Below are 23,858 nucleotides of genomic sequence, written 5' to 3'. Positions count from 1 at the left end.
CATGTTTGTGTCATGTTAAATATACTAATAGGCAAAATTATAATACTTTGCTAACACTATTAAATAGAAAAATATATTTTATATTTATATCTTTTAACTTTGGGGAAAAATAAAAAACAGATTTTGTTTTAGAAAACTTTCTAAATAAACAGTGTACTTTGACTTTCACCAAGATAGACCAGGCCATAAAACACACCTTAACAATTTAAAAGAAGAGAAATCAGTGTCTCCTCTCAGACTACAATGGAATTAACCAGAAATCAGTAACAGAAAGTTAGCTGGAAAATCCCCAAATACATAGAGATAAAATAGTTTACTTCCAGATAAAACATAGGTCAATGAAGACATCTCAAGAGAAACTTTAAAATATTTTAAACTAAATGAAAATACAACTTTTAAAAATTTGTGGCATACAGTGAAAGCTTAGATGGAAATTTATAGCTTCAAATATATAAGAAGAGAGATCTAAAATCAATAATCTTTCTGCCTAGCAAAGGAAACCATCAAAGAAATGAAACGGCAAACTATGAAATGGCCGGAAATATTTGTAAGTCATATATTTGATAAGGAGTTAATATTCAAAATATATAAATCTCATATAACTCAAGAGCAAAAAAAAAAAATGATCTGAATAGTCATTTTTCCAAAGAAAACGTATTATGGCTAGCAGGTACGTGAAAAGATGTTCAACATCACTAATCGTCAATGAAATAATTTCAAAACATTGAGATATCACCTCTTACCTCTTAGAATGTCTGTTATCAAAAGACAAGAAATAATAAGAGCTGGCAAGGATGTAGAGATAAGGGAAACTTTGTGCACCATTGGTGGGACTGTAAACTGGTGGAGCCACTCTGGAAAACAGTATGGAGGTTCCTCAAAAAATAAAAATAGAACTGCCAGCAGTTCTACTTCTGGATATCAAAGACACTAACTCAAAAAAAAATCTGCATCCCCATGTTTATTGCAGCATTATTTACAATAGCTAAGACATGTATCTAACTGTAGTGTCCATTGATGGGTGACATATAAAGAAAAAAATATATAATAATAAGTATATGTATGAACTCAAGACATATGAAAGGCTGGTTCAGTGTTAAAAAATCAGTTAATCCATCAAGTTGACAGATGAAAGAAGAAAAATCACATGATCCTATCAATAAGTGCAAAAAAAGCTTTTGACAAAATTTCAATACCCATTCATGATTTAAAAAAAAAACTTAATTAGGAATAGAGGAAACTTCCTCAACGTGATAAAGACTATTAGGTTCATGCGATCGTAATTGTGGTTTCCGACCATGAATTTTAAATCATTATAACTAGGTTCAAACACATTTTTATTAATCAAAATAGGAACCATAGTAATCAACAATTTTCGCTAATGAGAAATAAGTTTGTGTATTCCTGTAGCTTAAAAATCTATGCTTTGGGATTCAACGAACTCTTGGAAAGCATTTTCTGCCTCCTGCTGGTTGAGGAAGTGTTTTCCCTGCAAAAGTTGTTGGCATGCTTGAAGAAGTGGTAGTTGGATGGCGAGAGGTCAGGTGAATATGGCAGGTGAGGCAAAACTTCATAACCCAGTTTGTTCAACTTGTGATGCATTGGTTGTACGACATCTGGTTGGGCGTTGTCATGGAGAAAGGATGTTCCATTTCATCATTTTCTGTCCAAATTATTACTGGAAGTTTAGCTAATGCAATAAAACAAGAAAAGGAAATAAAAGCTATACAGATTGAGAAGGAATAAATAAAACTTTGTTCACAGATAACTTGATTGTTTATGTTGAAAATTTGAAAGAATTGACCCAAAACCCTCCTGACTAACAAGGTTGTGACATACAAGGTTAATATGCCAAAGTTAATTTCTTTCTTACATACTGGCAACTAACAAGTAGAATTTGAAATTAGATATACAATGCCGTTTGCAGTAGCAACCTAAGAATGAAATACATAAGTATAAATCTATATAAATCTATCTGTCTATATCTATATCTATCTATCTATCTCTCTCTCTCTATATATGAGATCTGTATGAGGAAAACTGATGAATGAAATCAAATAACTAAATGGAAAGATATTCTAAGTTCATTGATAGAAGCACTGAATATTGTTAAGATGTCAGTTCTTTCCAACTTGTTTTATAGATTTAATGCAATTCCAATCAAAATCCCAGAAAGTTATTTTCTGAATATCAACAAACCGAGTCTAAAGTTTATATCGAAAGGCAAAATAGCCAACACAGTATTAAAGGAGAAGAGCAAATTGTAAGACTGATACTGTCCAACTTCAAGACTTAACTGTAAAGCTGCAGTGATCAGAACAGTTTGGTATTGGCTAAAATATGATCTTTATGGGCTTTCCTGATGGCTCAGCAGGTAAAGAGTCTACCTGCAGTGCAGAAGAGCCATGAGATGCATGTTTGATCCCTGTTGGAAGGATCCAGTGGAAGGATCCACTGGAGTGGGTTGAAGGATGGCAACCCACTCCAGCATTCTTGCATGAAAAATCCCATGACAGAGGAGTCTGGCAGGGTAAAGTCCAAAGGGTTGCAAAGAGTCAGACACGACTAAGTGACTAAACACAAAGTATGATGACAAGAAAAGGAGAAAAGAAGAGAGAGCTTGGAAATAGATCTACATAAATATAGTTAACCGATCCTTGGCAGAGGAGTAAAGGCAATACAGTGGAGCAAAGATTGTCAGTTCAACAAATGATGTCAGAAGAACTGGATGTCTGTGTGTAAAAAAATGACTCATTAATAATGGGGAGAGGCTTAGTGTCCATTGGAATCAGTAATATATCGCAGATATGTGCCTTCTCCTCAGTTTCACTGTGAACCTATAACTGTTCCAAAAACATAGTCTTTTAAAGAGGAGTACACTTTGCATGGTTATACATTGGGATAAGAAAATATGATCTCTAGTTAATTCAAAGTACAGGTGTCTTTTTTGAACAAGGATGAGGAAAATGAATAGATCCTTTTCATTTCACAGTATTATTTTATTTGTAGGCTATAGGTCTTAATAGATTGTAGCTAGTAAAACACAGCGGAGGTTTTAATAATGTATGTAAAGCAGGTGAATTGTGAATAATATTAAAGCAATTACATTAAATGCCTTCTGACCTGAGTGTCTTAGAGTAAATATCTTCATTGCAACACAAGTCATAGATATAAAGCTATATCTGCATCCTCCTTTGCCCCCAGGGAAGAAGGTGATTGATGTGGCTGCAGGGTCTACCCACTGCCTGGCCTTGACTGAGGACAGTGAGGTCCACAGCTGGGGGAGCAATGACCAATGTCAGCACTTTGACACATTGCGTGTGACTAAGCCGGAACCCTCTGCGCTGCCTGGACTGGATACCAAACATATAGTCGGGATTGCCTGTGGACCTGCCCAGGTACAAAGTAGATAGCTTGGTATTTGATAGAATTTTTAATTTCCTGTCATTTGTTGGTAGTATGTAGAAACATAGTTGACTTGTATGTGTAGTCCTTTGTCAAATGCTTTTTCTTCTCAAATGATGTGATCATGTTTTCCTTTAGTCTGTTTAATATAGTGGAATGCATTGATTTTCTAATACTGGGTGAACCTTGTGTTTTTGAGATAATCTCTACTTGGTCTTCTTTTTTTATATTGTTGGATTTGATTTGCTAATACACTGTTGAGAGTTTTCCTGTCAGTCCTCTTCAGAGATACTAGTTTGTGGCTTTCTTAAACAACACTTTCTTGCCTTTTCATCAGGGTGAAACTGGCCTCATAGCATCGGCAAGTGTTCTGTCCTGTTCTGTTTTCTGGAATGGGTTAAGTAGAATTAGTGTCATTTCTTTTTTAATGTTTTCCTATGAATTTATATGACCCTAGAGATTTCTTTCTCCAAAGATTTTTAACCACAAATTCAATTTTTTAATCTGGAATTGCTCAGATTATTTCCTCTTCGGTGAGTGTTGATGGTTTATGATACTCAAGGTATTGCTCCATTCTGTCTAAGTTACCCAGTTTCTGTGTGTAGCATTTTCTTTACTAGCGTTTTCTTACTGACCTTTTGAAGTTTTTGGGTCTGCAGTGATATCTTCGTTCAGTCCTGACATGAGTAATTTGTGCCTTTTCTCTTTGCCAGTTTTGTTATAGGTTTACCCATTTTTTTCATCTTTTCAAAGAACTAGCTTTTAGTTTCATTAAATTTCCCCTTGTTTTGCTTTCAGTTTCATCGGTTTCTCCTCTTGTCCCTTTTCCCCTTTTGGTTTGCTTTGGTGTCACTTTACTGTTTTCTTAGTTTGTTTAGGAGAAAGCTTAGGTGGTTGATTTTTAGACATTTTCTTTTGTAGTATGTAAGCACTTGATACTATAATTTTTGCTCTTAAGTAGTGCTTCAGTTGGATCTACAAATCTTGATATATTTTCATTTTTGTTTGGCTCTGATTTCTTTTGAGAATTGCTCTTTGCCCTATGGATTAAGTGTGTTGTTTAGTTTCAAAATTTTTGGAGATCATTCTTTATCTTTGTTACTGATTATTTAGTTAACCATTGTGGTTAGTGAAGAAACTCTGTATGATTTCATTTCTTGATTTGTTTTTTTTATCTTAGAATGTGTTCTGTTTGTGAATGGTCTGCATATGTGCTTAAAAACAGTGTCTATTTTGCTGTTGACGCGTTTCACCATTGTTGAAGTGTTCTGTAAATGTCAGTTAGATCTAGTTCATTGATAGTATTACTCAGTTTTTCTAGATCCTTGCTGATTTTCTGTTTGCTTGTTCTGTCAACAAGGACAAATTTTTCTGGGTATCTCTAAGAATAATTGTGGATTTGTTAATTTCTCTTTTTGGTTCTATCAGGTTTTTTTTATATTAGTGCTTTTGATCATTAAAAATTTATGGTAAACCATACAGTGGCATTAAGTATATCTCCAGTGTTGTGTTACCATCACTACTGTTCATCTTCAGAACTTTTTCATCATCTCATACAGAAACTCTGTACCCATTAAACAATAACTCCATTTCTCCTCCCCTGGTGACCTGAAATTTACTCTCTGAATTTGCCTGTTTGAGGTATCTCATATATATAGAACCACATAAAATTTGATCTTTTATGTCTGGGTTATTTCATATTTGATTATGATGTGTTCAGCATTGATGTATGTTGTAGCATGTATCAGAATTTTATTTTCTAAAGGTTTGATAACATTCATGTGTGTGTATCTCCCACATTTTGTTTATCCATTCCTCCTTCAGTGAACACATGGGTTGTTTGTCTCTGGCTATTGTGAATAATGTAGCTATAGGGCCTTCTACTGAAGTGGGTGTGGGTTTGATCCCTGGACAGGGAACTAAGATCCTGCCTGTGGTGACCAAAAAGAAAAGCAGATATTAGTGTAGAAATTTCTGTGTGAGTCCCTGCTTTTCAGTTTTTTTCAGTATATATCTAGGACTGGAATTGCTGGATCATTATGGTAACTATGTTTAAATTTTTGAGACGCTACCTTACTGTTTTTCTACAACAGCTGCATGATTTTTACACTCCCCTAGTTATGCACAAGGGTTTCATGTTTTCCACATTCTTGTCAACTGGTTATTTTCTTTGTTTCTTTTTTTGTTTAAAGGCCATCACAGTGAGTATGAAGTGGTATCACACTGTGGTTTTGATTTGCACTTCCCTAATGAAATGGTCAGTGCTTATTGACCATTTGTATATCTTTTTTGGAGAAATGTATTCAAGTTCTTTGCCCATATTTGAATTAGATTTCTTTTTTAAGTTGTAGCAGTTCTTGATATATTGTGGTTATTAATCCCTTATCAGGAAGATGATTTACAACTGTTTTTCCATCATTCTATGGTTTTCTTTTTATTCTGTTGATAGTGTTCTTTGATGCACAAAAGTTTTAATTTTTCTTCTGTTTTCACTGCTTTCAGTGTCATATACATATCCAAGAAATACATGATCATGTAGATTTTCCAGTCTTCTAATAGTTTCATAGTTTGAAGTCTTATGTTTTATGGTCTTTGATCCATTGTTTCATATATGATATAAGATAAGGATCAAATGGATTCTTCTGCAGTTTTCCCAGCACTGTTTATAGAAAAACCTTTGTTCTTTCCCCACTGAATAGTCTTGGCACTTGTCGAATATCATTTGACCATATAGGCAATGTTTACTGTAGTCTGCTTCATTGGTCTTTGAATCTGACTTTGTACCAGACCACACTGTTTTGATTAATGTAGTTTTTTGTTAAGTTTTGAATTAGGAATTAATCTTTTCCCAACTTGGTTATTCCTTTTCAAGATTCCTTTGGTTATTTGGGATACCTTGAGATTTCATTGGCATTTTAGGATAAATCTATCAATTTTGTTCTATGTATTTTGAAATTTTTGTTTGATACATACACATTTTGAATGTTTGGTTGTCTTGGTGAATTGACCTTTCGGTTGTTTTTCAGTGCCCCACTTGATCCTTGTTTTTCCTTGCTCTGAAGTTTCTTTTTTAATGTAGGTACTCCATTTTAATTTTCTTAGTAATTGTGTATTATAACTCTTCCAGCCTTGTTTGAAAAAAATTTAAGAAGTCTATATTTTAGTTCCTCTGCCTATCCATTAAAATTTAGAATAATCTTGTCTGTGTTTGCAGAAATACCTTGCTTAGGTTTTGGTAGAGATTGTGTTCAGCCTATTACCGGTTTGTGAAGAATTGACATTTTTGCTACATTGAGGTTTCTAGTCTATTAAAATATTATGTTTAAATGTTTATTTGCATTTTTGTTGATTTCATTTATCAGGGTTTTCAGCATATAAATCCTGTTTTGTTAAATCTATATCTTTTTAAAACATTTATTTTCAATTTGAGGATAATCTGGAGTGGAATGTTAGTTGCTCAGTTGTGTCCAACTCTTTGCTTTGCGGACTGTAGCTTTCCAGGCTCCTCTGTCCATAGAATTTTCCAGGCAAGAATACTGGAGTGGGTTGCCATTCCCTTCTCCAGAGGATCTTCCCAATCCAGGAATTGAATCTGGGTCTCCTGCATTGCAGGCAGGTTCTTTACCGTCTGAGCTACAGAGATAATTGCTTTACAATATTGTATTGGCTTCTGTTGTACAACATGAATCAACCATAAGTATATACATGTCTGTCCCTCTTGTCCTCCCTCCCAACCCCCCCCCCCCACCCCTCTAGGTTATCACAGAACACTGTGTTGAGCTCCCTGTGTCATAGAGCAACTTCCCATTAGTTATCTATTTTGCATATGGTAGTGTATATGTTTCACTGCTGCTCTCTCAGTTCGTCCCACCTCTACTTCCCCTGCTGTGTCCACAAGTCTTCTCTATGTCTGCATCTCTATTCCTGCGTGAAAATAGGTTTATCAGTATCAGTTTTCTAGATTTTACATATATATGCATTAACACACAATATTTGCTTTTCTCTTTCTGACTTACTTCACTCTGTACAACAGGCTCTAGGTTCATCCACCTCACTAGAACTGACTCATATGTGTTCCTTTTTATGGCTGAGTAATACTCCATTGTATACATGTACCACAACTTCTTTATCCATTCCTCTGTTGATGGACATCTAGGTTGCTTCCAGGTCCTGGCTATTATAAATAGTGCTGTGATGAACATTGGGGTACATGTGCCTTTTTCAGTTATGGTTTCTTAGGGTATATGCCCAGTAGTGGGAATTACTGGACTATATGGTAGTTTTATTCCTAGTTTTTAAAGGAATCACCATACTGTTCTTTAGAGTGGCTGTATCAGTTTATATGCCCACCAGCAGTGCAAGATGGTTTCTTTTTTTCCACACTCATTTATTGTTTGTAGATTTTTTTTTGCTGATGGCCATTCTGGCTGGTGTGAGGTGATACCTCATTGTAATTTTGATGTGCATTTCTCTAATAATTATGAGTGATGTTGATCATCTTTGCGTGTGTTTTTTAGCCATCTATACGTCTTCTTTTGAGAAATGTTTAGGTCTTCTGCCCGTTTTTTGATTGGGGTATTTGTTTTTCTGCTGTTGAGCTACATGAACTGCTTGTATATTTTAGAAATTAATCCTTTGTCAGTTGTTACATTTGCAATAACTTTTTCCTGCCATTCTGGGGGTTGTCTTCACCTTGTTCAGAGTTTCCTTGCTATGCATGGGGCTTCCCTGGTGGCTCAGTGGTAAAGAATCCACTTGCCAAAGCAGGAGATGTGGATTCATCCCTGGCTCAGAAGATCCCCTGCAGAAGGAAATGGCACCCCATTGCAGTATTCTTGCTTGGGAAATCCTATGGCCAGGGGAGCATGGTGGGCTACAGTCTGTGGAATTGCCAAAGAGTTGGACATGCTGTAGTGACTGAATAATTGCTGATAAAAGCTTTTAAGTTTAATTAAATCCCATTTTTTTACTTAAATTACTGTAGGAGGTGGATCAAAGAGGATTGTTGTTTTATTGTTTAGTGGCCAAGTCCTGTCCAACTCTTTGTGACTTCATGGACTGCAGCACATCAGGCTCCCCTGTCCTTCAGTGTCTCCCACAGTTTGCTCAAACTCATGTCCATTGAGTCGGTGATGCCATCCAACCATCTCATCCTCTGTCACCATTTCTTCTGCCCTCAATCTTTCCCAGCATCAGGGTCTTTTCCAGTGAGTTGGCTCATCACATCAGGTGGCCAGAGTATTAGAGCTTCATCTTCAGCATCAGTTCTTGCAGTGAATGTTAAGGACTGATGTCCTTTAAGGTTGACTGGTTTGATCTCCTTGCAGTTCAAGGATTCTCAAGAGTCTTCTACAGCACCACAGTTCAAAAGCATCAAATTCTTCAGCACTCAGCTTTCTTTATAGTCCAACTCTCGCATCCATACATGACTACTGGAAAAACCATAGCTTTGACTATATGACCCTTTGAAGCAAAGTGACGTCTTTGCTTTTTAATATGCTGCCTAGGTTTCTTATGGCTTTTCTTCCAAGGAACAAGCATCTTTGAATTTCATGGCTGCAGTTACTGCCCCCAGTGATTTTGGAGCCAAGAAAATAAAATCTGTCCCTGTTCCTTTTTTTCTTTTTTCCCCATCTCTTTGCCATGAAGTAATGGGACCAGATTCGATGATCTTAGTTTATTGAATATCGAGTTTTAAGCCATTTTTTTTCATTCTCCTCTTTGACCTTTTTCAAGAGGTTCTTTAATTCCTGTTCTGTTTCTACTGTTAGAGTGGTATCATCTGCATATTTGAAGTTCTTGATATTTCTCCCGGCAATCTTGAATCTAGTTTGTGATTCATTCAGCCCACATTTTGCATGATGTACTCTGCATGTAAGTTAAATAGGGTGACAGTATACAGGCTTGACATACTCCTTTCCAAATTTGGAACCAGTCCATTGTTCATGTCCAGTTCTAACTGTTGCTTCTTGACCTGCATAAGGGTTTCTCAGGAAACAGGTATATTCCCATCTCTTTAAGAATTTTCTAGTTTGTTGTGAATGGTGTGACCCACACAGTCAGGGTTTAGCGTAGTCAGTGAAGCAAAAGTAGATGTTTTCTGGAATTCCCTTGCTTTTTCTATGATCCAACAAATGTTGGCAGTTCGATCTCTGGTCCCTCTTCCTTTTCTAAACCCAGTAACTACATCTGGAAGTTTTCAGTTCATGTACTCTTGAAGCCTTGCTTGAAGAATTTTGATCATTATCTTGCTGGAATGTGAAATAAGCACAATTGTATGGTAGTTTGAACATTCTTTGGTATTGCCTTTCTTTGGGATTGGAATGAAAACTGACCTTTTCCAGTTCTGTGGCCATTGCTGAGTTTTCCATACTTGCTGACATATTGAGTGTAGCACTTTAACAGCATCATCATTTAGGATTTTAAACAGCTAGAATACCATCACCTTCACTAGCTTTGTTGGTAGTAATGTTTCCTTAGGCCCACTTGACTTCAGCTTCAGGATGTTCTCCTCTGGGTGAATGACCATAATCATGGTTATCCATGTCATTAAGACCTTTCTTATATACTTTTGCGTATTCTTCTCACCTCTTCTTAAACTCTCTGCTTCTATTTAATCCTTATGCTTTCTATCTTTTACTGTGTCCATCTTTGCATTAAATATTCCCTTGATTATCTCCAAATGTCTTGAAGAGATCTCTGATCTTTCCTATCCTATTCTACTGTTTTCCTATATTTCTTTACATTGTTCATGTAAGAATGCTTTCGTATCTATCCTTACTATTGTCTAGAACTCTGCATTCAGTTGGATATATCTTTCTCTTTCTCCTTTGATTTTTGCTTCTCTTTCCTCAGCTATTTGTAACGACTCCTCACACATGCACTTTACCTCCTTGGATTTCTTTTGGGATGATTTTGATCAGTGCCTCCTATACAACGTTATAAACCTCTGTCCATAGTTCTTCAGGCACTCTTCCTACCAGCTCTAATCTCTTGAAGCTATTTGTCACATCTACCGTACGATTGTAATGGATTTGATTTAGGTCGTGCCTGAATGGCATTTTCCCTACATTCTTCAGTTTAAGCCTGAATTTTGCAATCAGGAGCTCATGATCTGAATCACAGTCAGGTCCAGGTCTGGTTTTTTCTGACTGCAGAGATTTTCCATCGTGAGGTGCAAAGGATATGATCAATTTTGTTTCAGTATTGACCTGACATGGTGATGTCCATGTTTGAAGTCATCTCTTGTGTTGTTGGAAGAGGGTGTTTGCTTTGACTAGTGTGTTCTCTTGACAGAAGTCTGTTAGCCTTTGCCCTGCTTCATTTTAATACTCCAAGGCCAAATGTGCCTATTGTTCCAGGTATCTGTTGACTTCCAGCTTTTGCATTCCAATTTTCTATGATGAAAAGGACATCTTTTTTTTTTTCTTTTTTGGTGTTCTAGAAGGTCTTGTGGAACTTTATGGAACCATTCAACTTCAGCTTCTTCGGCATTAGGGGTTGGGGCATAGATTTGAATGACTGGGATGTTGAATAGGTTTGCCTTAGAAACCAACTGAGATCATTTTGTTGCTTTTGAGATTCCACCCAGGTACTGCATTTCAGACTCTTTGGTTGACTGTGAGGCCTACTCCATTTCTTCTAAGGGGTTCTTTCCACATGGTCATCTGATTGAATTCACTCATTCTCATCCATTTTAGTTTTCTGATTCCTAAAATGCCTGTGTTCACTCTTGCCATTTCCTGCTTGATCACTTCTAATTTACCTTGATGCATGAACCTAAGACTCCAGGTTCCTAAAGCCACTCCCCATCCCTTTACTAAGCCACCTTTTATCTTGATATTTAAGGTAAATTTCTTATAGATGCTGTATAGTTAGGTTTTGGTTTTGCTGTATCCTGATGATCTCTCTCTTTCTGTTTTTATGTTCAGACCCTTGTCTGTCATTTATTAATTTTTTTGTTTGCTTTCTTCTTTTTGTTCCTTTATTGTTTCCTGACTTCTTTGGGGTTATTTGAATAGATTTTAGTTTTCAGTTTTACTCAGTTGCTTAATTTTGGTAGCAAACAGAGTTTTGAAAACAAGATGGAGTACTGAATTGAGAGGAAATTGGAAGCTGTTAGTATGTGAATTAGATAACTGAAAATGCTTGCGCCTTTGGGACAGTTAGAGGGATGAAAAAGTAGTAATTTAGGGCATCTTTGTCATTCCTAATGGTGAATCTCTTGTGGAACAGGCTGATAACTGATTGTGTAGATTCATTTTAGGTTCTTGTGTTTCTTCCATAGAGTTTTGCTTGGTCTTCCTGTTCTGAGTGGTCCATTGGCCTTCGTGTCCCTTTTGTGGTGGACATCTGCTCAATGACTTTTGAGCAGTTAGATCTCCTACTTCGGCAAGTGAGTGAGGGGATGGATGGCACTGCTGACTGGCCCCCACCTCAAGAGAAAGAGTGTATGACTGTGGCAACACTCAATCTTCTACGACTTCAGGTATTAATGCTTTTTCTTTCCTTTTCCCCATTACATAAGTGTCTTAGGTATTTATAATGATGTTTATGCATATTACAGGGCATGGGGTTTAGCCTGTTAAATGAACTACTGTTGAAAATTTTGAAGTGTCTTAAAGTAAGATTGTGATGGAGTATAATGTTTATGAGGCTTAAAAAAATCAATCTGGTTATTTTGTGTTTATCCTGTAAGTCAGTCTCTGCATGCAGGTAAGAATATATATATTGATTGTGTTATTACGGCTGAATTCAGCTTGTTGGCATTCATCAGACAGTCAGTCTTGAATTTATGGTTACTGTATGTAAAGATGTAACTGGGTATGACAGTAGATGATCAGCTGGATGTGGTTGCCAGTCTCTTCTCTGGCCTGAGAGGAGAACTTCATTCCGGAAGTTCTGCTTCCTCCAGTAGTACCTCCACTTCCTCACAGGAGACGTTAAGGATAAATGCCAGTGTAAGAAAAGCTACACTTAACGTTACCATATGTAAAATAGATAGCCAAGGGGAATTTGCTGGGAATTTGCTGTGTGTCTCAGGAGACTCAAACAGGGGCTCTGTATCAACCTAGAGGGGTGGGATGGGGCGGGAGATGGGAGGGAGGTTCAAAAGGGAGGGGATATGTGTATACCTGTGGCTGATTCATGTTGAGGTTTGACAGAAAACAGCAAAATTCTGTAAAGCAATTATCCTTCAATAAAAAAATAAAGCTACAAAGTTTTTTTCCTTAACTTTTTTAAAAAGTAAAACTGTAACTAAAATCTTTGATCATGTTTTTCTTTGTAATAAAACGCCTATGACTTAATGTCAAGAGAACAATATTTCTGAGCAAAATAATTTTCCTCCTTTATAATGTGAGGGTTTCTATGTGACCCATCATGTCCCCTTTTTGTTCTCTCCCCTTTTTGTCTTGGCTTTCAAAAAGCAGGAAAGTGAATGTAACTTTTAATTGCAACATGGAATTAGCAGAAGGTTAGAAATTGCCTCCCTTCCCCAGGAGTCTTTTACAGAAGCTCCTTCACAAGCGCACCTGTGGTGTGGTGTCCTTGTTTCCTGTTGCTTCCCATGGTCTTCAGTGACTCCGTTGCTTTTGCCACAGCTGTGGAGAAAGACCTTGTACAGGTCCTAGGCTTGGTTCCATTAGGGCGTATGTACCTAATGCTGTGTTTTCCCATTGCTTTGTTTTGTCTTTCAAGGTCTTTTAGTCCTGTCTTAAAAAATTAACTCACATAGCTTAATTCGTAAAAAGAATTCAGTTTGAGAGTATTTATTCAATATGTGGATTTAATCTTTTATATTTGTGATTACTGATGTTTTGTGTAAGTTTGTTCATCATTTTATTATCTTTTGGTCAAGTTTCTCAGATTTTTTCCTTTCAGATCGCTTTAATTGTTCCCAAGTTTTGAAATTTTGATTTCTGGACATTACTCATATTATAGAAAAAATTTTAACTATTTGTGAATTTCCCAACATGTTAAGTTAATCAGTATTTCTCTTCCTGAAAAATACAGGGGTTATAGGATGCCTTAAACCTAAATGTCTCTTTCCACCATTAGTATTTGAATTATTTGGTAGTCTGTTACATTGACTCCAGGGACTTTTTGTGTGTGTGTGCAGCTAATAGAAGAACACTCCCAATTGCAATAGATAAGATATTCTGATTTTAGGGTTGTTAAAACATGAAAGAAAATACCTCCTAGAATTTGTGAAATATAATTATTTTTAAACTTCCCTTCAATTAATTATTATAATTTTGAGAGGTCATACTTAACTCTGATATGTAGTCCTTTTTTTTTTTTAAAATCAGTTTGTTTTGCTGTTGTTACTTATATCACCTCTCTCCTGGATATCTCCTTCAGTAAGTTTCTTCATTAAGGTCTGTGAGTTATAACGTCTGAAAAACTTTATTAGCTTCAACATCTCTTGAGATAATTTAATAAGGCTTAATTTTTTAGGTTGTATGTTGTTTTATTAGCTGCTGCTGCTGCTAAGTCGCTTCAGTTGTGTCCGACTCTGTGCGACCCCATAGACGGCAGCCCATCAGACTCCCCTGTCCCTGGGATTCTCCAGGCAAGAACACTGGAGTGGGTTGCCATGAAGATTTTCTACTGTCTTCTGACCTTGTTGCCAGTGAGAAATCATTACTGGTGCAGTTGTTGTTTCTTTGTAGCTAATTTGTCTTTCCCTTTGGTGACTTTTTGGATTTTTGCCCTTGTTTTGTGATTTTAATACATTATGTCTAGGATTTATTCTTAGCTTTGGACATGTCCTCAGAGGGCAGTTTTATACTTTTGTCTGTGAGGTTCCATTGAGTTCCTCCGGCTCTAGATGAGTTTTAGTGTTCAATTCTTGACTTGTGATATCCATACTTAGATTGATATAACTTTGATTTCACATCTGCTTGTAAGGCAGGCTGAGTCTCTGATTTCCTGTGGGTTCTCTGTGCCCAAAGCTTTGTGTGCGTAGTGTGTTGCCCCCCAGGTCCTGGCTGACTGACAGGCAGCTCCTGTTCAGTGGGCCTTCCTGTGTCTCAAAAGGCTTTGGTGTGCTCTCAGAGCCCAGAACCCCTTAGCTCCTGTTGTGTATGTGTCTGTGTGAGTCCTGGTTTAGCTCTTGAGGCATTTCTTTATATACCCTCAGCTTGACTATCTACTCTTCTAATACTTTTTTGATTGTTTTATAGTCCTTATTTCTATGGTACAGGTGGTTGAGAGTGGGGTGGAGGTGCTGTTTCCACAGGGTTTAATGAGTTTGTTGATATTGAGCTTTTCTGTATATGTACTTATAGTTAGGTTTAAAAAATTCCTCTTATGGAAATACTTTACCTCAGATTCTCAATTACTATGGATAAACATTTTTTAGTTAAAAAAATACCTATACTGGAAGTTTTTCCTTTACTATTTGAATAAAACTCAATTTGAGATATTATTTTAATAAAAATTTGAAAAGCATTCATTTTAAGGGCTTCTAAGTAAAAATTGTTTTTCTCCTTTCAGTTGCATGCTGCCATTAGTCACCAGGTTGACCCAGAATTCCTTGGTTTAGGTCTGGGCAGCGTCCTCCTCAACAGCCTGAAGCAGACCGTGGTGGCTCTGGCCAGCAGTGCAGGCGTGTTGAGTACTGTGCAGGCGGCTGCCCAGGCTGTGTTGCAGAGTGGATGGTCAGTGCTGCTGCCCACTGCCGAGGAACGGGCACGGGCACTCTCTGCTCTCCTACCCTGTGCAGGTGGGCTTGGGCCAGGAACAGGGGTGGTGTGGGGCTGGCACAGGAGGAGTGCTGACAGGGGATGGTGCTTACCACACACTGGCGAAAACACTTGCCCTTTTCCAGTTTCAGGTAATGAAGTTAACATAAGTCCAGGTCGTCGATTCATGATTGATCTTCTCGTGGGCAGCTTAATGGCTGATGGAGGCTTAGAATCAGCCTTAAATGCAGCCATTACTGCAGAAATCCAGGTATGGTCCTAGGAATATGTGTGTGTGCACGTGTGTGTATAAGCTGATGGAAGCAATTTTAGTTACCAGTGAGCTGAGATTGAAACTTTGCCAGAATTAAAAAAACTTTGAAACATAAGACTTTTAGTAACATCTAAATATTTCTGCAATTAAAACTTTTCTAGTAGTTTAAAAGAACTGAGTTGTTAAGTATGATAAAATATACCCACTTTGTGTCTATTTATTAATAAGTGAATTTGACAGGTACCCCAATCATAATATAAATCATTGCCATCACCCCAGAAAGTGCCTTTGTGCATGTTAAGTTAGCATACTTTTCCTGCCTCTCTCAGAAGATGTTGGCCAGTTTGGGGGACTTTATTGGTTAAGGGACTTGCAGTGGTTAAGAATCTGCCTGCCAATGCAGGGGACCTGAGTTCAATCCCTGGTGCAGGAAGATTCCACATGCAGAGGAATAACTAAACCTGGGCACCCCAACTACTGAGTGGCATAACTACCAAAGCTGGTGTGCTCCGTAACAAGAGAAGCCACTGCGCTCAGAAGCCCACACACTGCAACTGGAGAGTAGTCCTGCTTGTCACAACTAGAGAAAGCACATGTACAGCAACAAAGACCAGTGCAGCCAACACCAAATCAGTAAATAAGTAAAAATTAAAAGAAATTTTTTTGCCAGTTTTGATTTTCACATAAATGATATCATACAATAAGTACTGATTTGTGTTAGCTTTATTTTGCCTTGATAATGATTTTTAGATTCAGATATGCTGGATGCGTTATTAATTTTTGCTAGTGAGAAGTGTTTCCTTGTGTGATTATGGCACTGTTGATGTATCCATTCTCCTGTTGGTAGACATATGATGATTTTTGATTCTTAGAGCTGCTGTGATCATGCTGTGTACAAGTCCTGTAGTGAACACTTGTTTTTTTCTTTTGGGTAAACACTCTGAATTAGAATTTGCTGGATCCTAGGGTGAGTGTATACAATTTCTCAACGTGATTGTGCCATTTATTGCACATTTAAACAGCCAGTATGCGAGTTCTAGCCCTTTCTTGACCTCATTAACATGAGGCATGTCAGTCTTTTTTTAAAGACTATAGCTATTCTGGGAGTAGGGTGGGGTGTTAATTTGTATTTGCATGTGCATACTTGTCATTCATAGCTACTTTTGTTGCTCTTGTTGTCATAATAGTTTTCAATTTAAAAACTTACACTGATAAAATCGGATGATGTGAGTGTATTAAAAATGTTTTGAAAATATACCTACTTTGCTTAAATTGAAAAAAATTAGAAGCAGTCAAACAGTAGGGTGGGGTGTTAATTTTATTTGCATGTGCATATTTGTCATTCATAGCTACTTTTGTTGCTCTTGTCATAATAGTTTTCAATTTAAAAACTTAAACTGATAAAATCAGATGATGTGAGTGTATTAAAAATGTTTTGAAAATATACCTACTTTGCTTAAATTGAAAAAAATTAGAAGCAGTCAACATGTAATGATGTTAGTAGCAAGTATGATGCACTGTGTGCCTTTTCTCCCTCAGATGCTGTGCTGTGTACTTTACTTTCATTCTCTCTTTTAACTTTGTCAGCCATGTTGATGTCGACAAAAAAAATCAGTGGATCTAAAAAAGGGATAGAAAATTTTATTCAGGCCAAATATAGGATTATACCCCAGGAACAGCATCTCAGAAATTTCTGAGAACTATTGCACCCATTACAAGTCAAGGCACAGTTATATAAGTTTTTTGAGATAGAGGGCTGTACATTAAATGATGTTATTATTGACAGTTTACATAGTCCAGATCTAAGCCTCCTCATGGCCTCTTAGAAAATCAAGAAGGAGGGTTTTCTTTTAAGGTATTACATGTTGATCCTGGTAGAATGTTTCTCTTTGGTTGAGCAGGTATATCTGCTGATGAGGAGGTTTAGTTCATGCATAATGTGAATACACAGGGGCTTCCCTGGTGGCTCAGACGGTAAAGTGTCTGCCTGCAATGCAGGAGACCCAGGTTCGATCCCTGGGCTAGGAAAATCCCCTGGAGAAGAAAATGGCAACCCATTCCAGTACACTTGCCTGGAAAATCCCATGGACATAGGAGTCTGGAAAGCTACAGTCCATGGGGTTGCAAAGATTTGCACGCGGCTGAGTGACTTCACTTTTACTAATGTGAACACAACATGCACAGCGAGGAGAGAAAGGCCATAGGACAGAGAAAATTTTTCTGTTTAAAGTTTTCTTGTATTGCCAGAAAATGTGAGTTTTTTTCACTAGTGGAAAAAGTTGTCTTAAAATTTCATTTTAGGGCATGGACACAGAAGTACTACAGAAGTTAATAGTGGTGCTAAGGTATTGTAAGTAGTGAGTGGCAGTTTGTTGATTCTAGGCTGCTTCCTTCTCTTGCTGAGTCTCCTGTGGCTCAATGTAACAGCTCACCTGATGGGAGCTGTGATATGGGGACTAGACTCAAGCAGTGTTTTCAGAGCCTGTTAATTTAGTAAGCATATGTTGATTTTGTGCTTCCTGCTGGAGAGTGGAACCTTGGGAGGGGAAGAGAGGCTATAGAGTATACAGGTGCTGATCCTTAGATAATAATTAAGGTTCATAAAAAAATAGCCAAAAGGCCATTTGTTTTAAGACAAAAATACTTTGAAGCTACAGAAAGGCATAAATAAAAAACCTCATCATGTGGGATTAATCATTGTTAATATTTTTTTGTGTGTAGTCTTCCAGGCTTTCAAAAATGCAAATATTTACTAACAGTAGTAATTATAATGTTAGAATTGGTCTTAGTGGCTTGTATCTTTTTCACTCATCAGGTTGCCATGTCATCTATATTGAATACCCTTCTGCTATGTCCATTTGTTCTGTTGGCTTTGGGGAAGTCTGTCGTAAGGAAAAGGACTAACGTTTCCTTTTTTAAAAACAATTTCTGATTGTTGACCATTTAGGTTTTAGATATTTTTACTACTATAAATATTTTTTGTTGTTGTTGTTGTACTACTATAAATATTAATTCTACTTCCAAAGAAGGGTAGTGCCAAAGAATGTTCAAACTATCGTATGGTTGTGCTCATTTCACATGTTAGTACAGTTATGCTCAAAATTCTTCAAGTGAGGCTTCAACAGTATGTGAACTGAGAACTTCCAGATATACTAGCTGGGTTTAGAAAAGGCAGAGGAAGCAGACAGCAAATTGCTAACGTTGATTGGATCACAGAAAAAGCAAGGAAGTCCCCCCCGCCCCAAATCTGCTTCTGTTTCATTGACTATGAGAAAGCCTTTGTATAGATCACAACAAACTGGAAAATTCTTAGAGATGGGAATACCGGACCACCTTACCTGTCTCCTCAGAAACCTTTATGCAGAAGGTTATCAAGAACCTTAATCAAGAAGCAACAGTTAGGAACAACGGACTGGTTCCAAATTCAGAAAGGAGTAACATCAAGGCTGTATATTGTCATCCTGCTTATTTAAGTTATATGCAGAGTACATCATGCGAAATGCTGGGCTGGATGAAGTGCAAGCTGGAATCAAGATTGCCAGGAGAAATATCAACAACTTCAGATATGCAGATAATACCACTTTAATGGCAGAAAGTGAAGAGGAACTAAAGAGCCTCTTGATGAGGGTAAAAGATCAGAGTGAAAAAGCTGGCTTGAAACTCAGCTTTCAAAAAAAGAAGCCAGTCCCATCACATCATGGCAAATAGATGAGGAAGGAGTGGAAGCAGTGACAGATTCTTTTTTTCTTGGATTCCAAAGTCACTGCAAACAATGACTGCAATCATGAAAGAAAAAGATACTTGCTCTTTGGAAGGAAAGCTGTGACAAACCTAGATAGCATATTAAAAAGCAGAAACATCCCTTTGCTAGCAAAGGTTTGTCTAGTCAAAGCTATGTTTTTTTCTGGTAGTTACGTACAGATATGAGAGTTGTATCATAAAGAAGGCTTCACACCAAAGTAATGCTTTTGAATTGTGTTGGAGAAGAATCTGGAGAGTCCCTTGGACTGCAGGGAGATTAAGCTAGTCAGTCCTAAAGTAAATCAACCTTGAATTATTAATTGGAAGCCCTGATGCTGAAATTGAAGCTCCAGTACTTCAGCCACCAGATGTGAAGAGGCAACTCACTGGAAAACATTCCCTTGCTGGAAAAGATTGAAGGCAGAAGGAGAAGGGAGCGGCAGAGGATGAGATGGTTGATGGCATCACCAACTCAACGGACATGAATTTGAACAAACTCTGGGAAATAGTGATGGACAGGGAAGCCTGGTATGCTGCAGTCCATAGGTTGGAAAGAGTCGGACATGACTTAGTAACTGCACAACAACATTACTATAAGTAATTTTTAATTATATTCTTAAAGATTATAAGTTATTGGTTGTAAGAATGATAATTAGGAAAAAGATGGTAAAGATGGCAGAGTAGAAGGATGTGTGTTCATCTTCTGCAAGAACTCCAAAATTGCAACTCACTGCTGAACAACCATTAACAGGAGACTGTTGGATCCCACCAAAAAAAGATACCCTACATCCAACAGCAAAGGAGAAGGCCCAACAAGATGGTAGGAAAGGTGGAGTTGCATTTAGAATCAAACCCCATATCAGCCAGACACACTCAGAGGGCTCAAACAAAACTTTGTGCACACCAGGACCCAGGGACCCCACAGAGACAGCCAGACCTGCCTTTGATTGTTGGAGTGTCTCCTGTGGAGGCATGGGTCAACAGTAGCCTGCCGTGGGGACAGGGGCTCTGGCTGCAGCAGACCTAGGAGGCACGGTGTGTAGCATAAGTCCTCTTGAGGAGGTCACCATTAGCCTCACCATAGAGCCACCGAGCAGTCGACCCACAAACTGGAGAACAATTACACCAAAGACGTTCTTGCACTGTTACAAAAGTTCAAGGGCCCACAACAGATTTCCCAACCTGGGATTCCAGCAAAGGGACTGAGAACCCAAAGGAATTTGACTTTGGAGGCCAGGGGATTTGATTACATAACTTCCATAGGACTGGGGAAACAGGCTCTTGGATAGGGCACAAACAAAACCTTGTGCACCAGGACCCAGGAGAAAGAAGCAGTGTCGCCACCAGAGACTGAGCCAGACTTGCCTGTAACAGTCCTGGCACAGGGTAAGGCACACTGAATGCGACAGTCCTGGGCGCTGCAGCATACTAGCATAATTCCTTTTGAAGGAGGCTGCCATTACCCCTACCATGTTTTGGCCTCAGACCAAACTACAGGGAAGGAAGACAGCCCCACCCATCAACAGAAAAATGGATTAAAGATTTACTGAGCGTGGCCCCACCCATCAGAGCTAGACAGCCAGGCCCTCCCATCAGGAAGCTTCCAAAAGCCTCTTATCCTTATCCATCAGAGGGCAGACAGAATGAAAACCACAATTGCAGAAATCTAACGAAACTGATCTCTGGTGGCTTAGACGGTAGAGCATCTGCCTACAATGCCGGAGACCCGGGTTCAGTCCCTGGGTCAGGAAGATCCTCTGGAGAAAGAAATGGCAACCCATTCCAGTACTCTTGCCTGGAAAATCCCATGGATGGAGAAGCGTGGTAGGCTACAGTCCACGGGGTTGCAAAGAGTTGGACATGACTGAGCGACTTCACTTTAACTTTCAACCAAACTGATCACATGGGTCACAAACTTGTCTAACCTAATGAAACTAAGAGCCATGCCATCTAGGACCACCCAAGATGGATTGGGTCCACTGGATGGGTCCACAAACCATGGTCCACTGGAGAAGGGAATAGGAAACTACTTCAGTATTCTTGCCTTGAGAACCCCATGAACAGTATGAAAAGGTAACAAAATATGACAGTGAAAGATGAACTTCCCAGGTCAGTACGTGTTCAATCTGCTACTGGAGAAGAGTAGAGAAATAACTCCAGAAAGAATGAAGAGATGGAGCCAAAGAGAAAACAACACCCAGGGGTGGATGTGACTGGTGATGGAAGTAAAGTTCGATGCTGGAAAGAACAATATTGCATAGGAACCTGGAATGTTAGGTCCATGAATCAAGTTAGACTGGAAGAGGTCAAACAGGAGATGGCAAGAGTGAACATCGACCTTTTAGGAATCAGCGGACTGGCGTGGGTGAATTTAACTCAGATGACCATTATATTTACTCTTGTGGGCAAGAATCTCTTAGAAGAAATGGAGTAGCCCTTGTAGTCAACAAGAGTCCAAAATGCAGTACTTGGGTGCAGTCTCGAAAAGGATGGACTGATCTGTGTTCATTTCCAAGGCAAACCATTCAACATCACAGTAATCCAAGTCTATGACCTGACTAGTAATGCTGAAGAAGATGAAGTTGAATGATTCTATGATGACCTACAAGACCTTCTAGTTCAGTTCAGTTCAGTTCATTTCAGTTGCTCAGTCGTGTCCGACACTTTGCGACCCCATGAATCGCAGCATGCCAGGCCTCGCTGTCCATCACCATCTCCCGGAGTTCACTCAAACTCACGTCCATTGAGTCGGTGATGCTGTTCAGCCAGCTCATCCTCTGTCGTCCCCTTCTCCTCCTGCCCCCAATCCCTCCCAGCATCAGAGTCTTTTCCAATGAGTCAACTCTTCGCATGAGGTGGCCAAAGTACTGGAGTTTCAGCTTTAGCATCAGTCCTTCCAAAGAACACCCAGGGCTGATCTTTAGAATGGACTGGTTGGATCTCCTTGCAGTCCAAGGGACTCTGAAGAGTCTTCTCCACCACCACAGTTCAAAAGCATCAATGTTTTGGCTCTCAGCTTTTTTCACAGTCCAACTCTCATATCCATACATGACCACTGGAAAAACCATAGCCTTTACTAGACGGACCTTTGTTGGCAAAGTAATGTCTCTGCTTTTCAGTATGCTATCTAGGATGGTCATAACTTTTCTTCCAAGGAGTACAGAATGATCTCTGTTCGTTTCCAAGGCAAACCATTCCATATCACAGTAGTCCAAGTCTATGCCCCAACCAGTAACGCTGAAGAAGCTGAAGTTGAACGGTTCTATGAAGATCTACAAGACCTTTTAGAACTAACACCCAGAAAAGACGTCCTTTTCATTATAGGGGACTAGAATTCAAAAGTAGGAAGTCAAGAAACACCTGGAGTAACAGGCAAATTTGGCCTTGGAATACGGAATGAAGCAGGGCAAAGACTAATAGAATTTTGCCAAGAGAACGCACTGGTCATAGCAAACACCCTCTTCCAACAACACAAGAGAAGACTCTACACATGGACATCACCACATGGTCAAAACTGAAATCAGATTGATTATATTCTTTGCAGCCAAAGATGGAGAAGCTCTATACATTCAGCAAAAACAGGACTGGGAGCTGATTGTGGCTCAGATCATGAACTCCTTATTGCCAAATTCAGACTGAAATTGAAGAAAGTAGGGAAAACCACTAGACCATTCAGATATGACCTAAATCAAATCCCTTATGATTATACAGTGGAAGTGAGAAATAGATTTAAGGGACTAGATCTGATAGACAGAGTGCCTGATGAACTATGGAATGAGGTTCGTGACATTGTACAGGAGACAGGGATCAAGACCATCCCCATGGAAAAGAAATACAAAAAAGCAAAATGGCTGTCTGGGGAGGCCTTACAAATAGCTGTGAAAAGAAGAGAAGTGAGAAGCACAGGAGAAAAGGAAAGATATAAGCATCTGAATGGATAGTTCCAAAGAATAGCAAGAAGAGATAAGAAAGCCTTCCTCAGCAATCAATGCAAAGAAATAGAGGAAAACAACAGATCTTCTAGAACTAACACCAAAAAAAGATGTCCTTTTCATCATAGAGGATTGGAATGCTAAAGTAGGACCTCAAGAGATACCTGGAGTAACAGGTATGTTTGGCCTTGGAGTACAGAATGAAGCAGGGCAAAGGCTATCAGAGTTTTGCCAAGAGAACATAGTGGTCATAGCAAACTCCCTCTTGCAACAACACAACTGATGACTCTACAAATGGACATCACTAGATGGTCAACACTGTAATCAGATTGATTATATTCTTTGCAGCCAAAGATGGAGAAGCTCTATACAGTCAGCAACAACAAAACTGGGAGCTGAGTGGCTCAGATCATGAACTCCTTATTGCAAAATTCAGACTTAGATTGGAAAAAGTAGGGAAAACCACTATACCATTCAGGTGTGACCTAAATCAAATCCCTTAGAATTATACACGGGAAGTGACAAATAGACTCAAAGGATTAGTTCTGATAGAGTTCCTGAAGAACTATGGACGGAGGTTCGTAACATTGTACAGGAGGTGGTGAACAAAGCCATCTCCAAGAAAAAGAAATGAAAAAAGGCAAAGTGGTTGTCTGTGGAGGCCTTACAAATAGCTGAGAAAAGAAGAGAAGCAAAAGGCAAAGGAGAAGAGGAAAGATACACCCATCTGAATGCAGAGTTCCAAAGAATAGCAAGGAGAGGTAAGAAAGCCTAAGTGATCAGTGCAAAAAAATAGAAGAAAGCAATAGAATGGGAAAG

General features: G+C 38.5%; 1 protein-coding gene and 1 non-coding gene across 6 annotated transcripts in view; both read left to right on the top strand.

Moving 5' to 3' along the window:
• The window catches only part of HERC2 (HECT and RLD domain containing E3 ubiquitin protein ligase 2), a 234,718-nt gene that overhangs the window by 57,508 nt on the left and 153,352 nt on the right, over positions 1 to 23,858 (top strand). For all 5 annotated transcript variants that reach the window (XM_061431346.1, XM_061431353.1, XM_061431374.1 and 2 more), the window contains 4 exons: positions 3,205 to 3,398; positions 11,693 to 11,893; positions 14,905 to 15,133; positions 15,239 to 15,363. In XM_061431346.1, coding sequence (XP_061287330.1) covers positions 3,205 to 3,398; positions 11,693 to 11,893; positions 14,905 to 15,133; positions 15,239 to 15,363 — 749 coding nt within the window. The remainder of the gene's footprint in view (positions 1 to 3,204; positions 3,399 to 11,692; positions 11,894 to 14,904; positions 15,134 to 15,238; positions 15,364 to 23,858) is intronic.
• On the top strand, positions 17,323 to 17,395 carry TRNAC-GCA (transfer RNA cysteine (anticodon GCA)). The gene has a single exon. It is a non-coding gene; the product is annotated as a tRNA-Cys (tRNA).

The sequence above is a fragment of the Bos javanicus genome, chromosome 2 (genome assembly GCF_032452875.1).
Source record: "Bos javanicus breed banteng chromosome 2, ARS-OSU_banteng_1.0, whole genome shotgun sequence".
NCBI lineage: Eukaryota > Metazoa > Chordata > Mammalia > Artiodactyla > Bovidae > Bos > Bos javanicus.
Note: the sequence above shows the minus strand (reverse complement) of the source record. Positions and strands in the feature narration are given on the sequence as shown.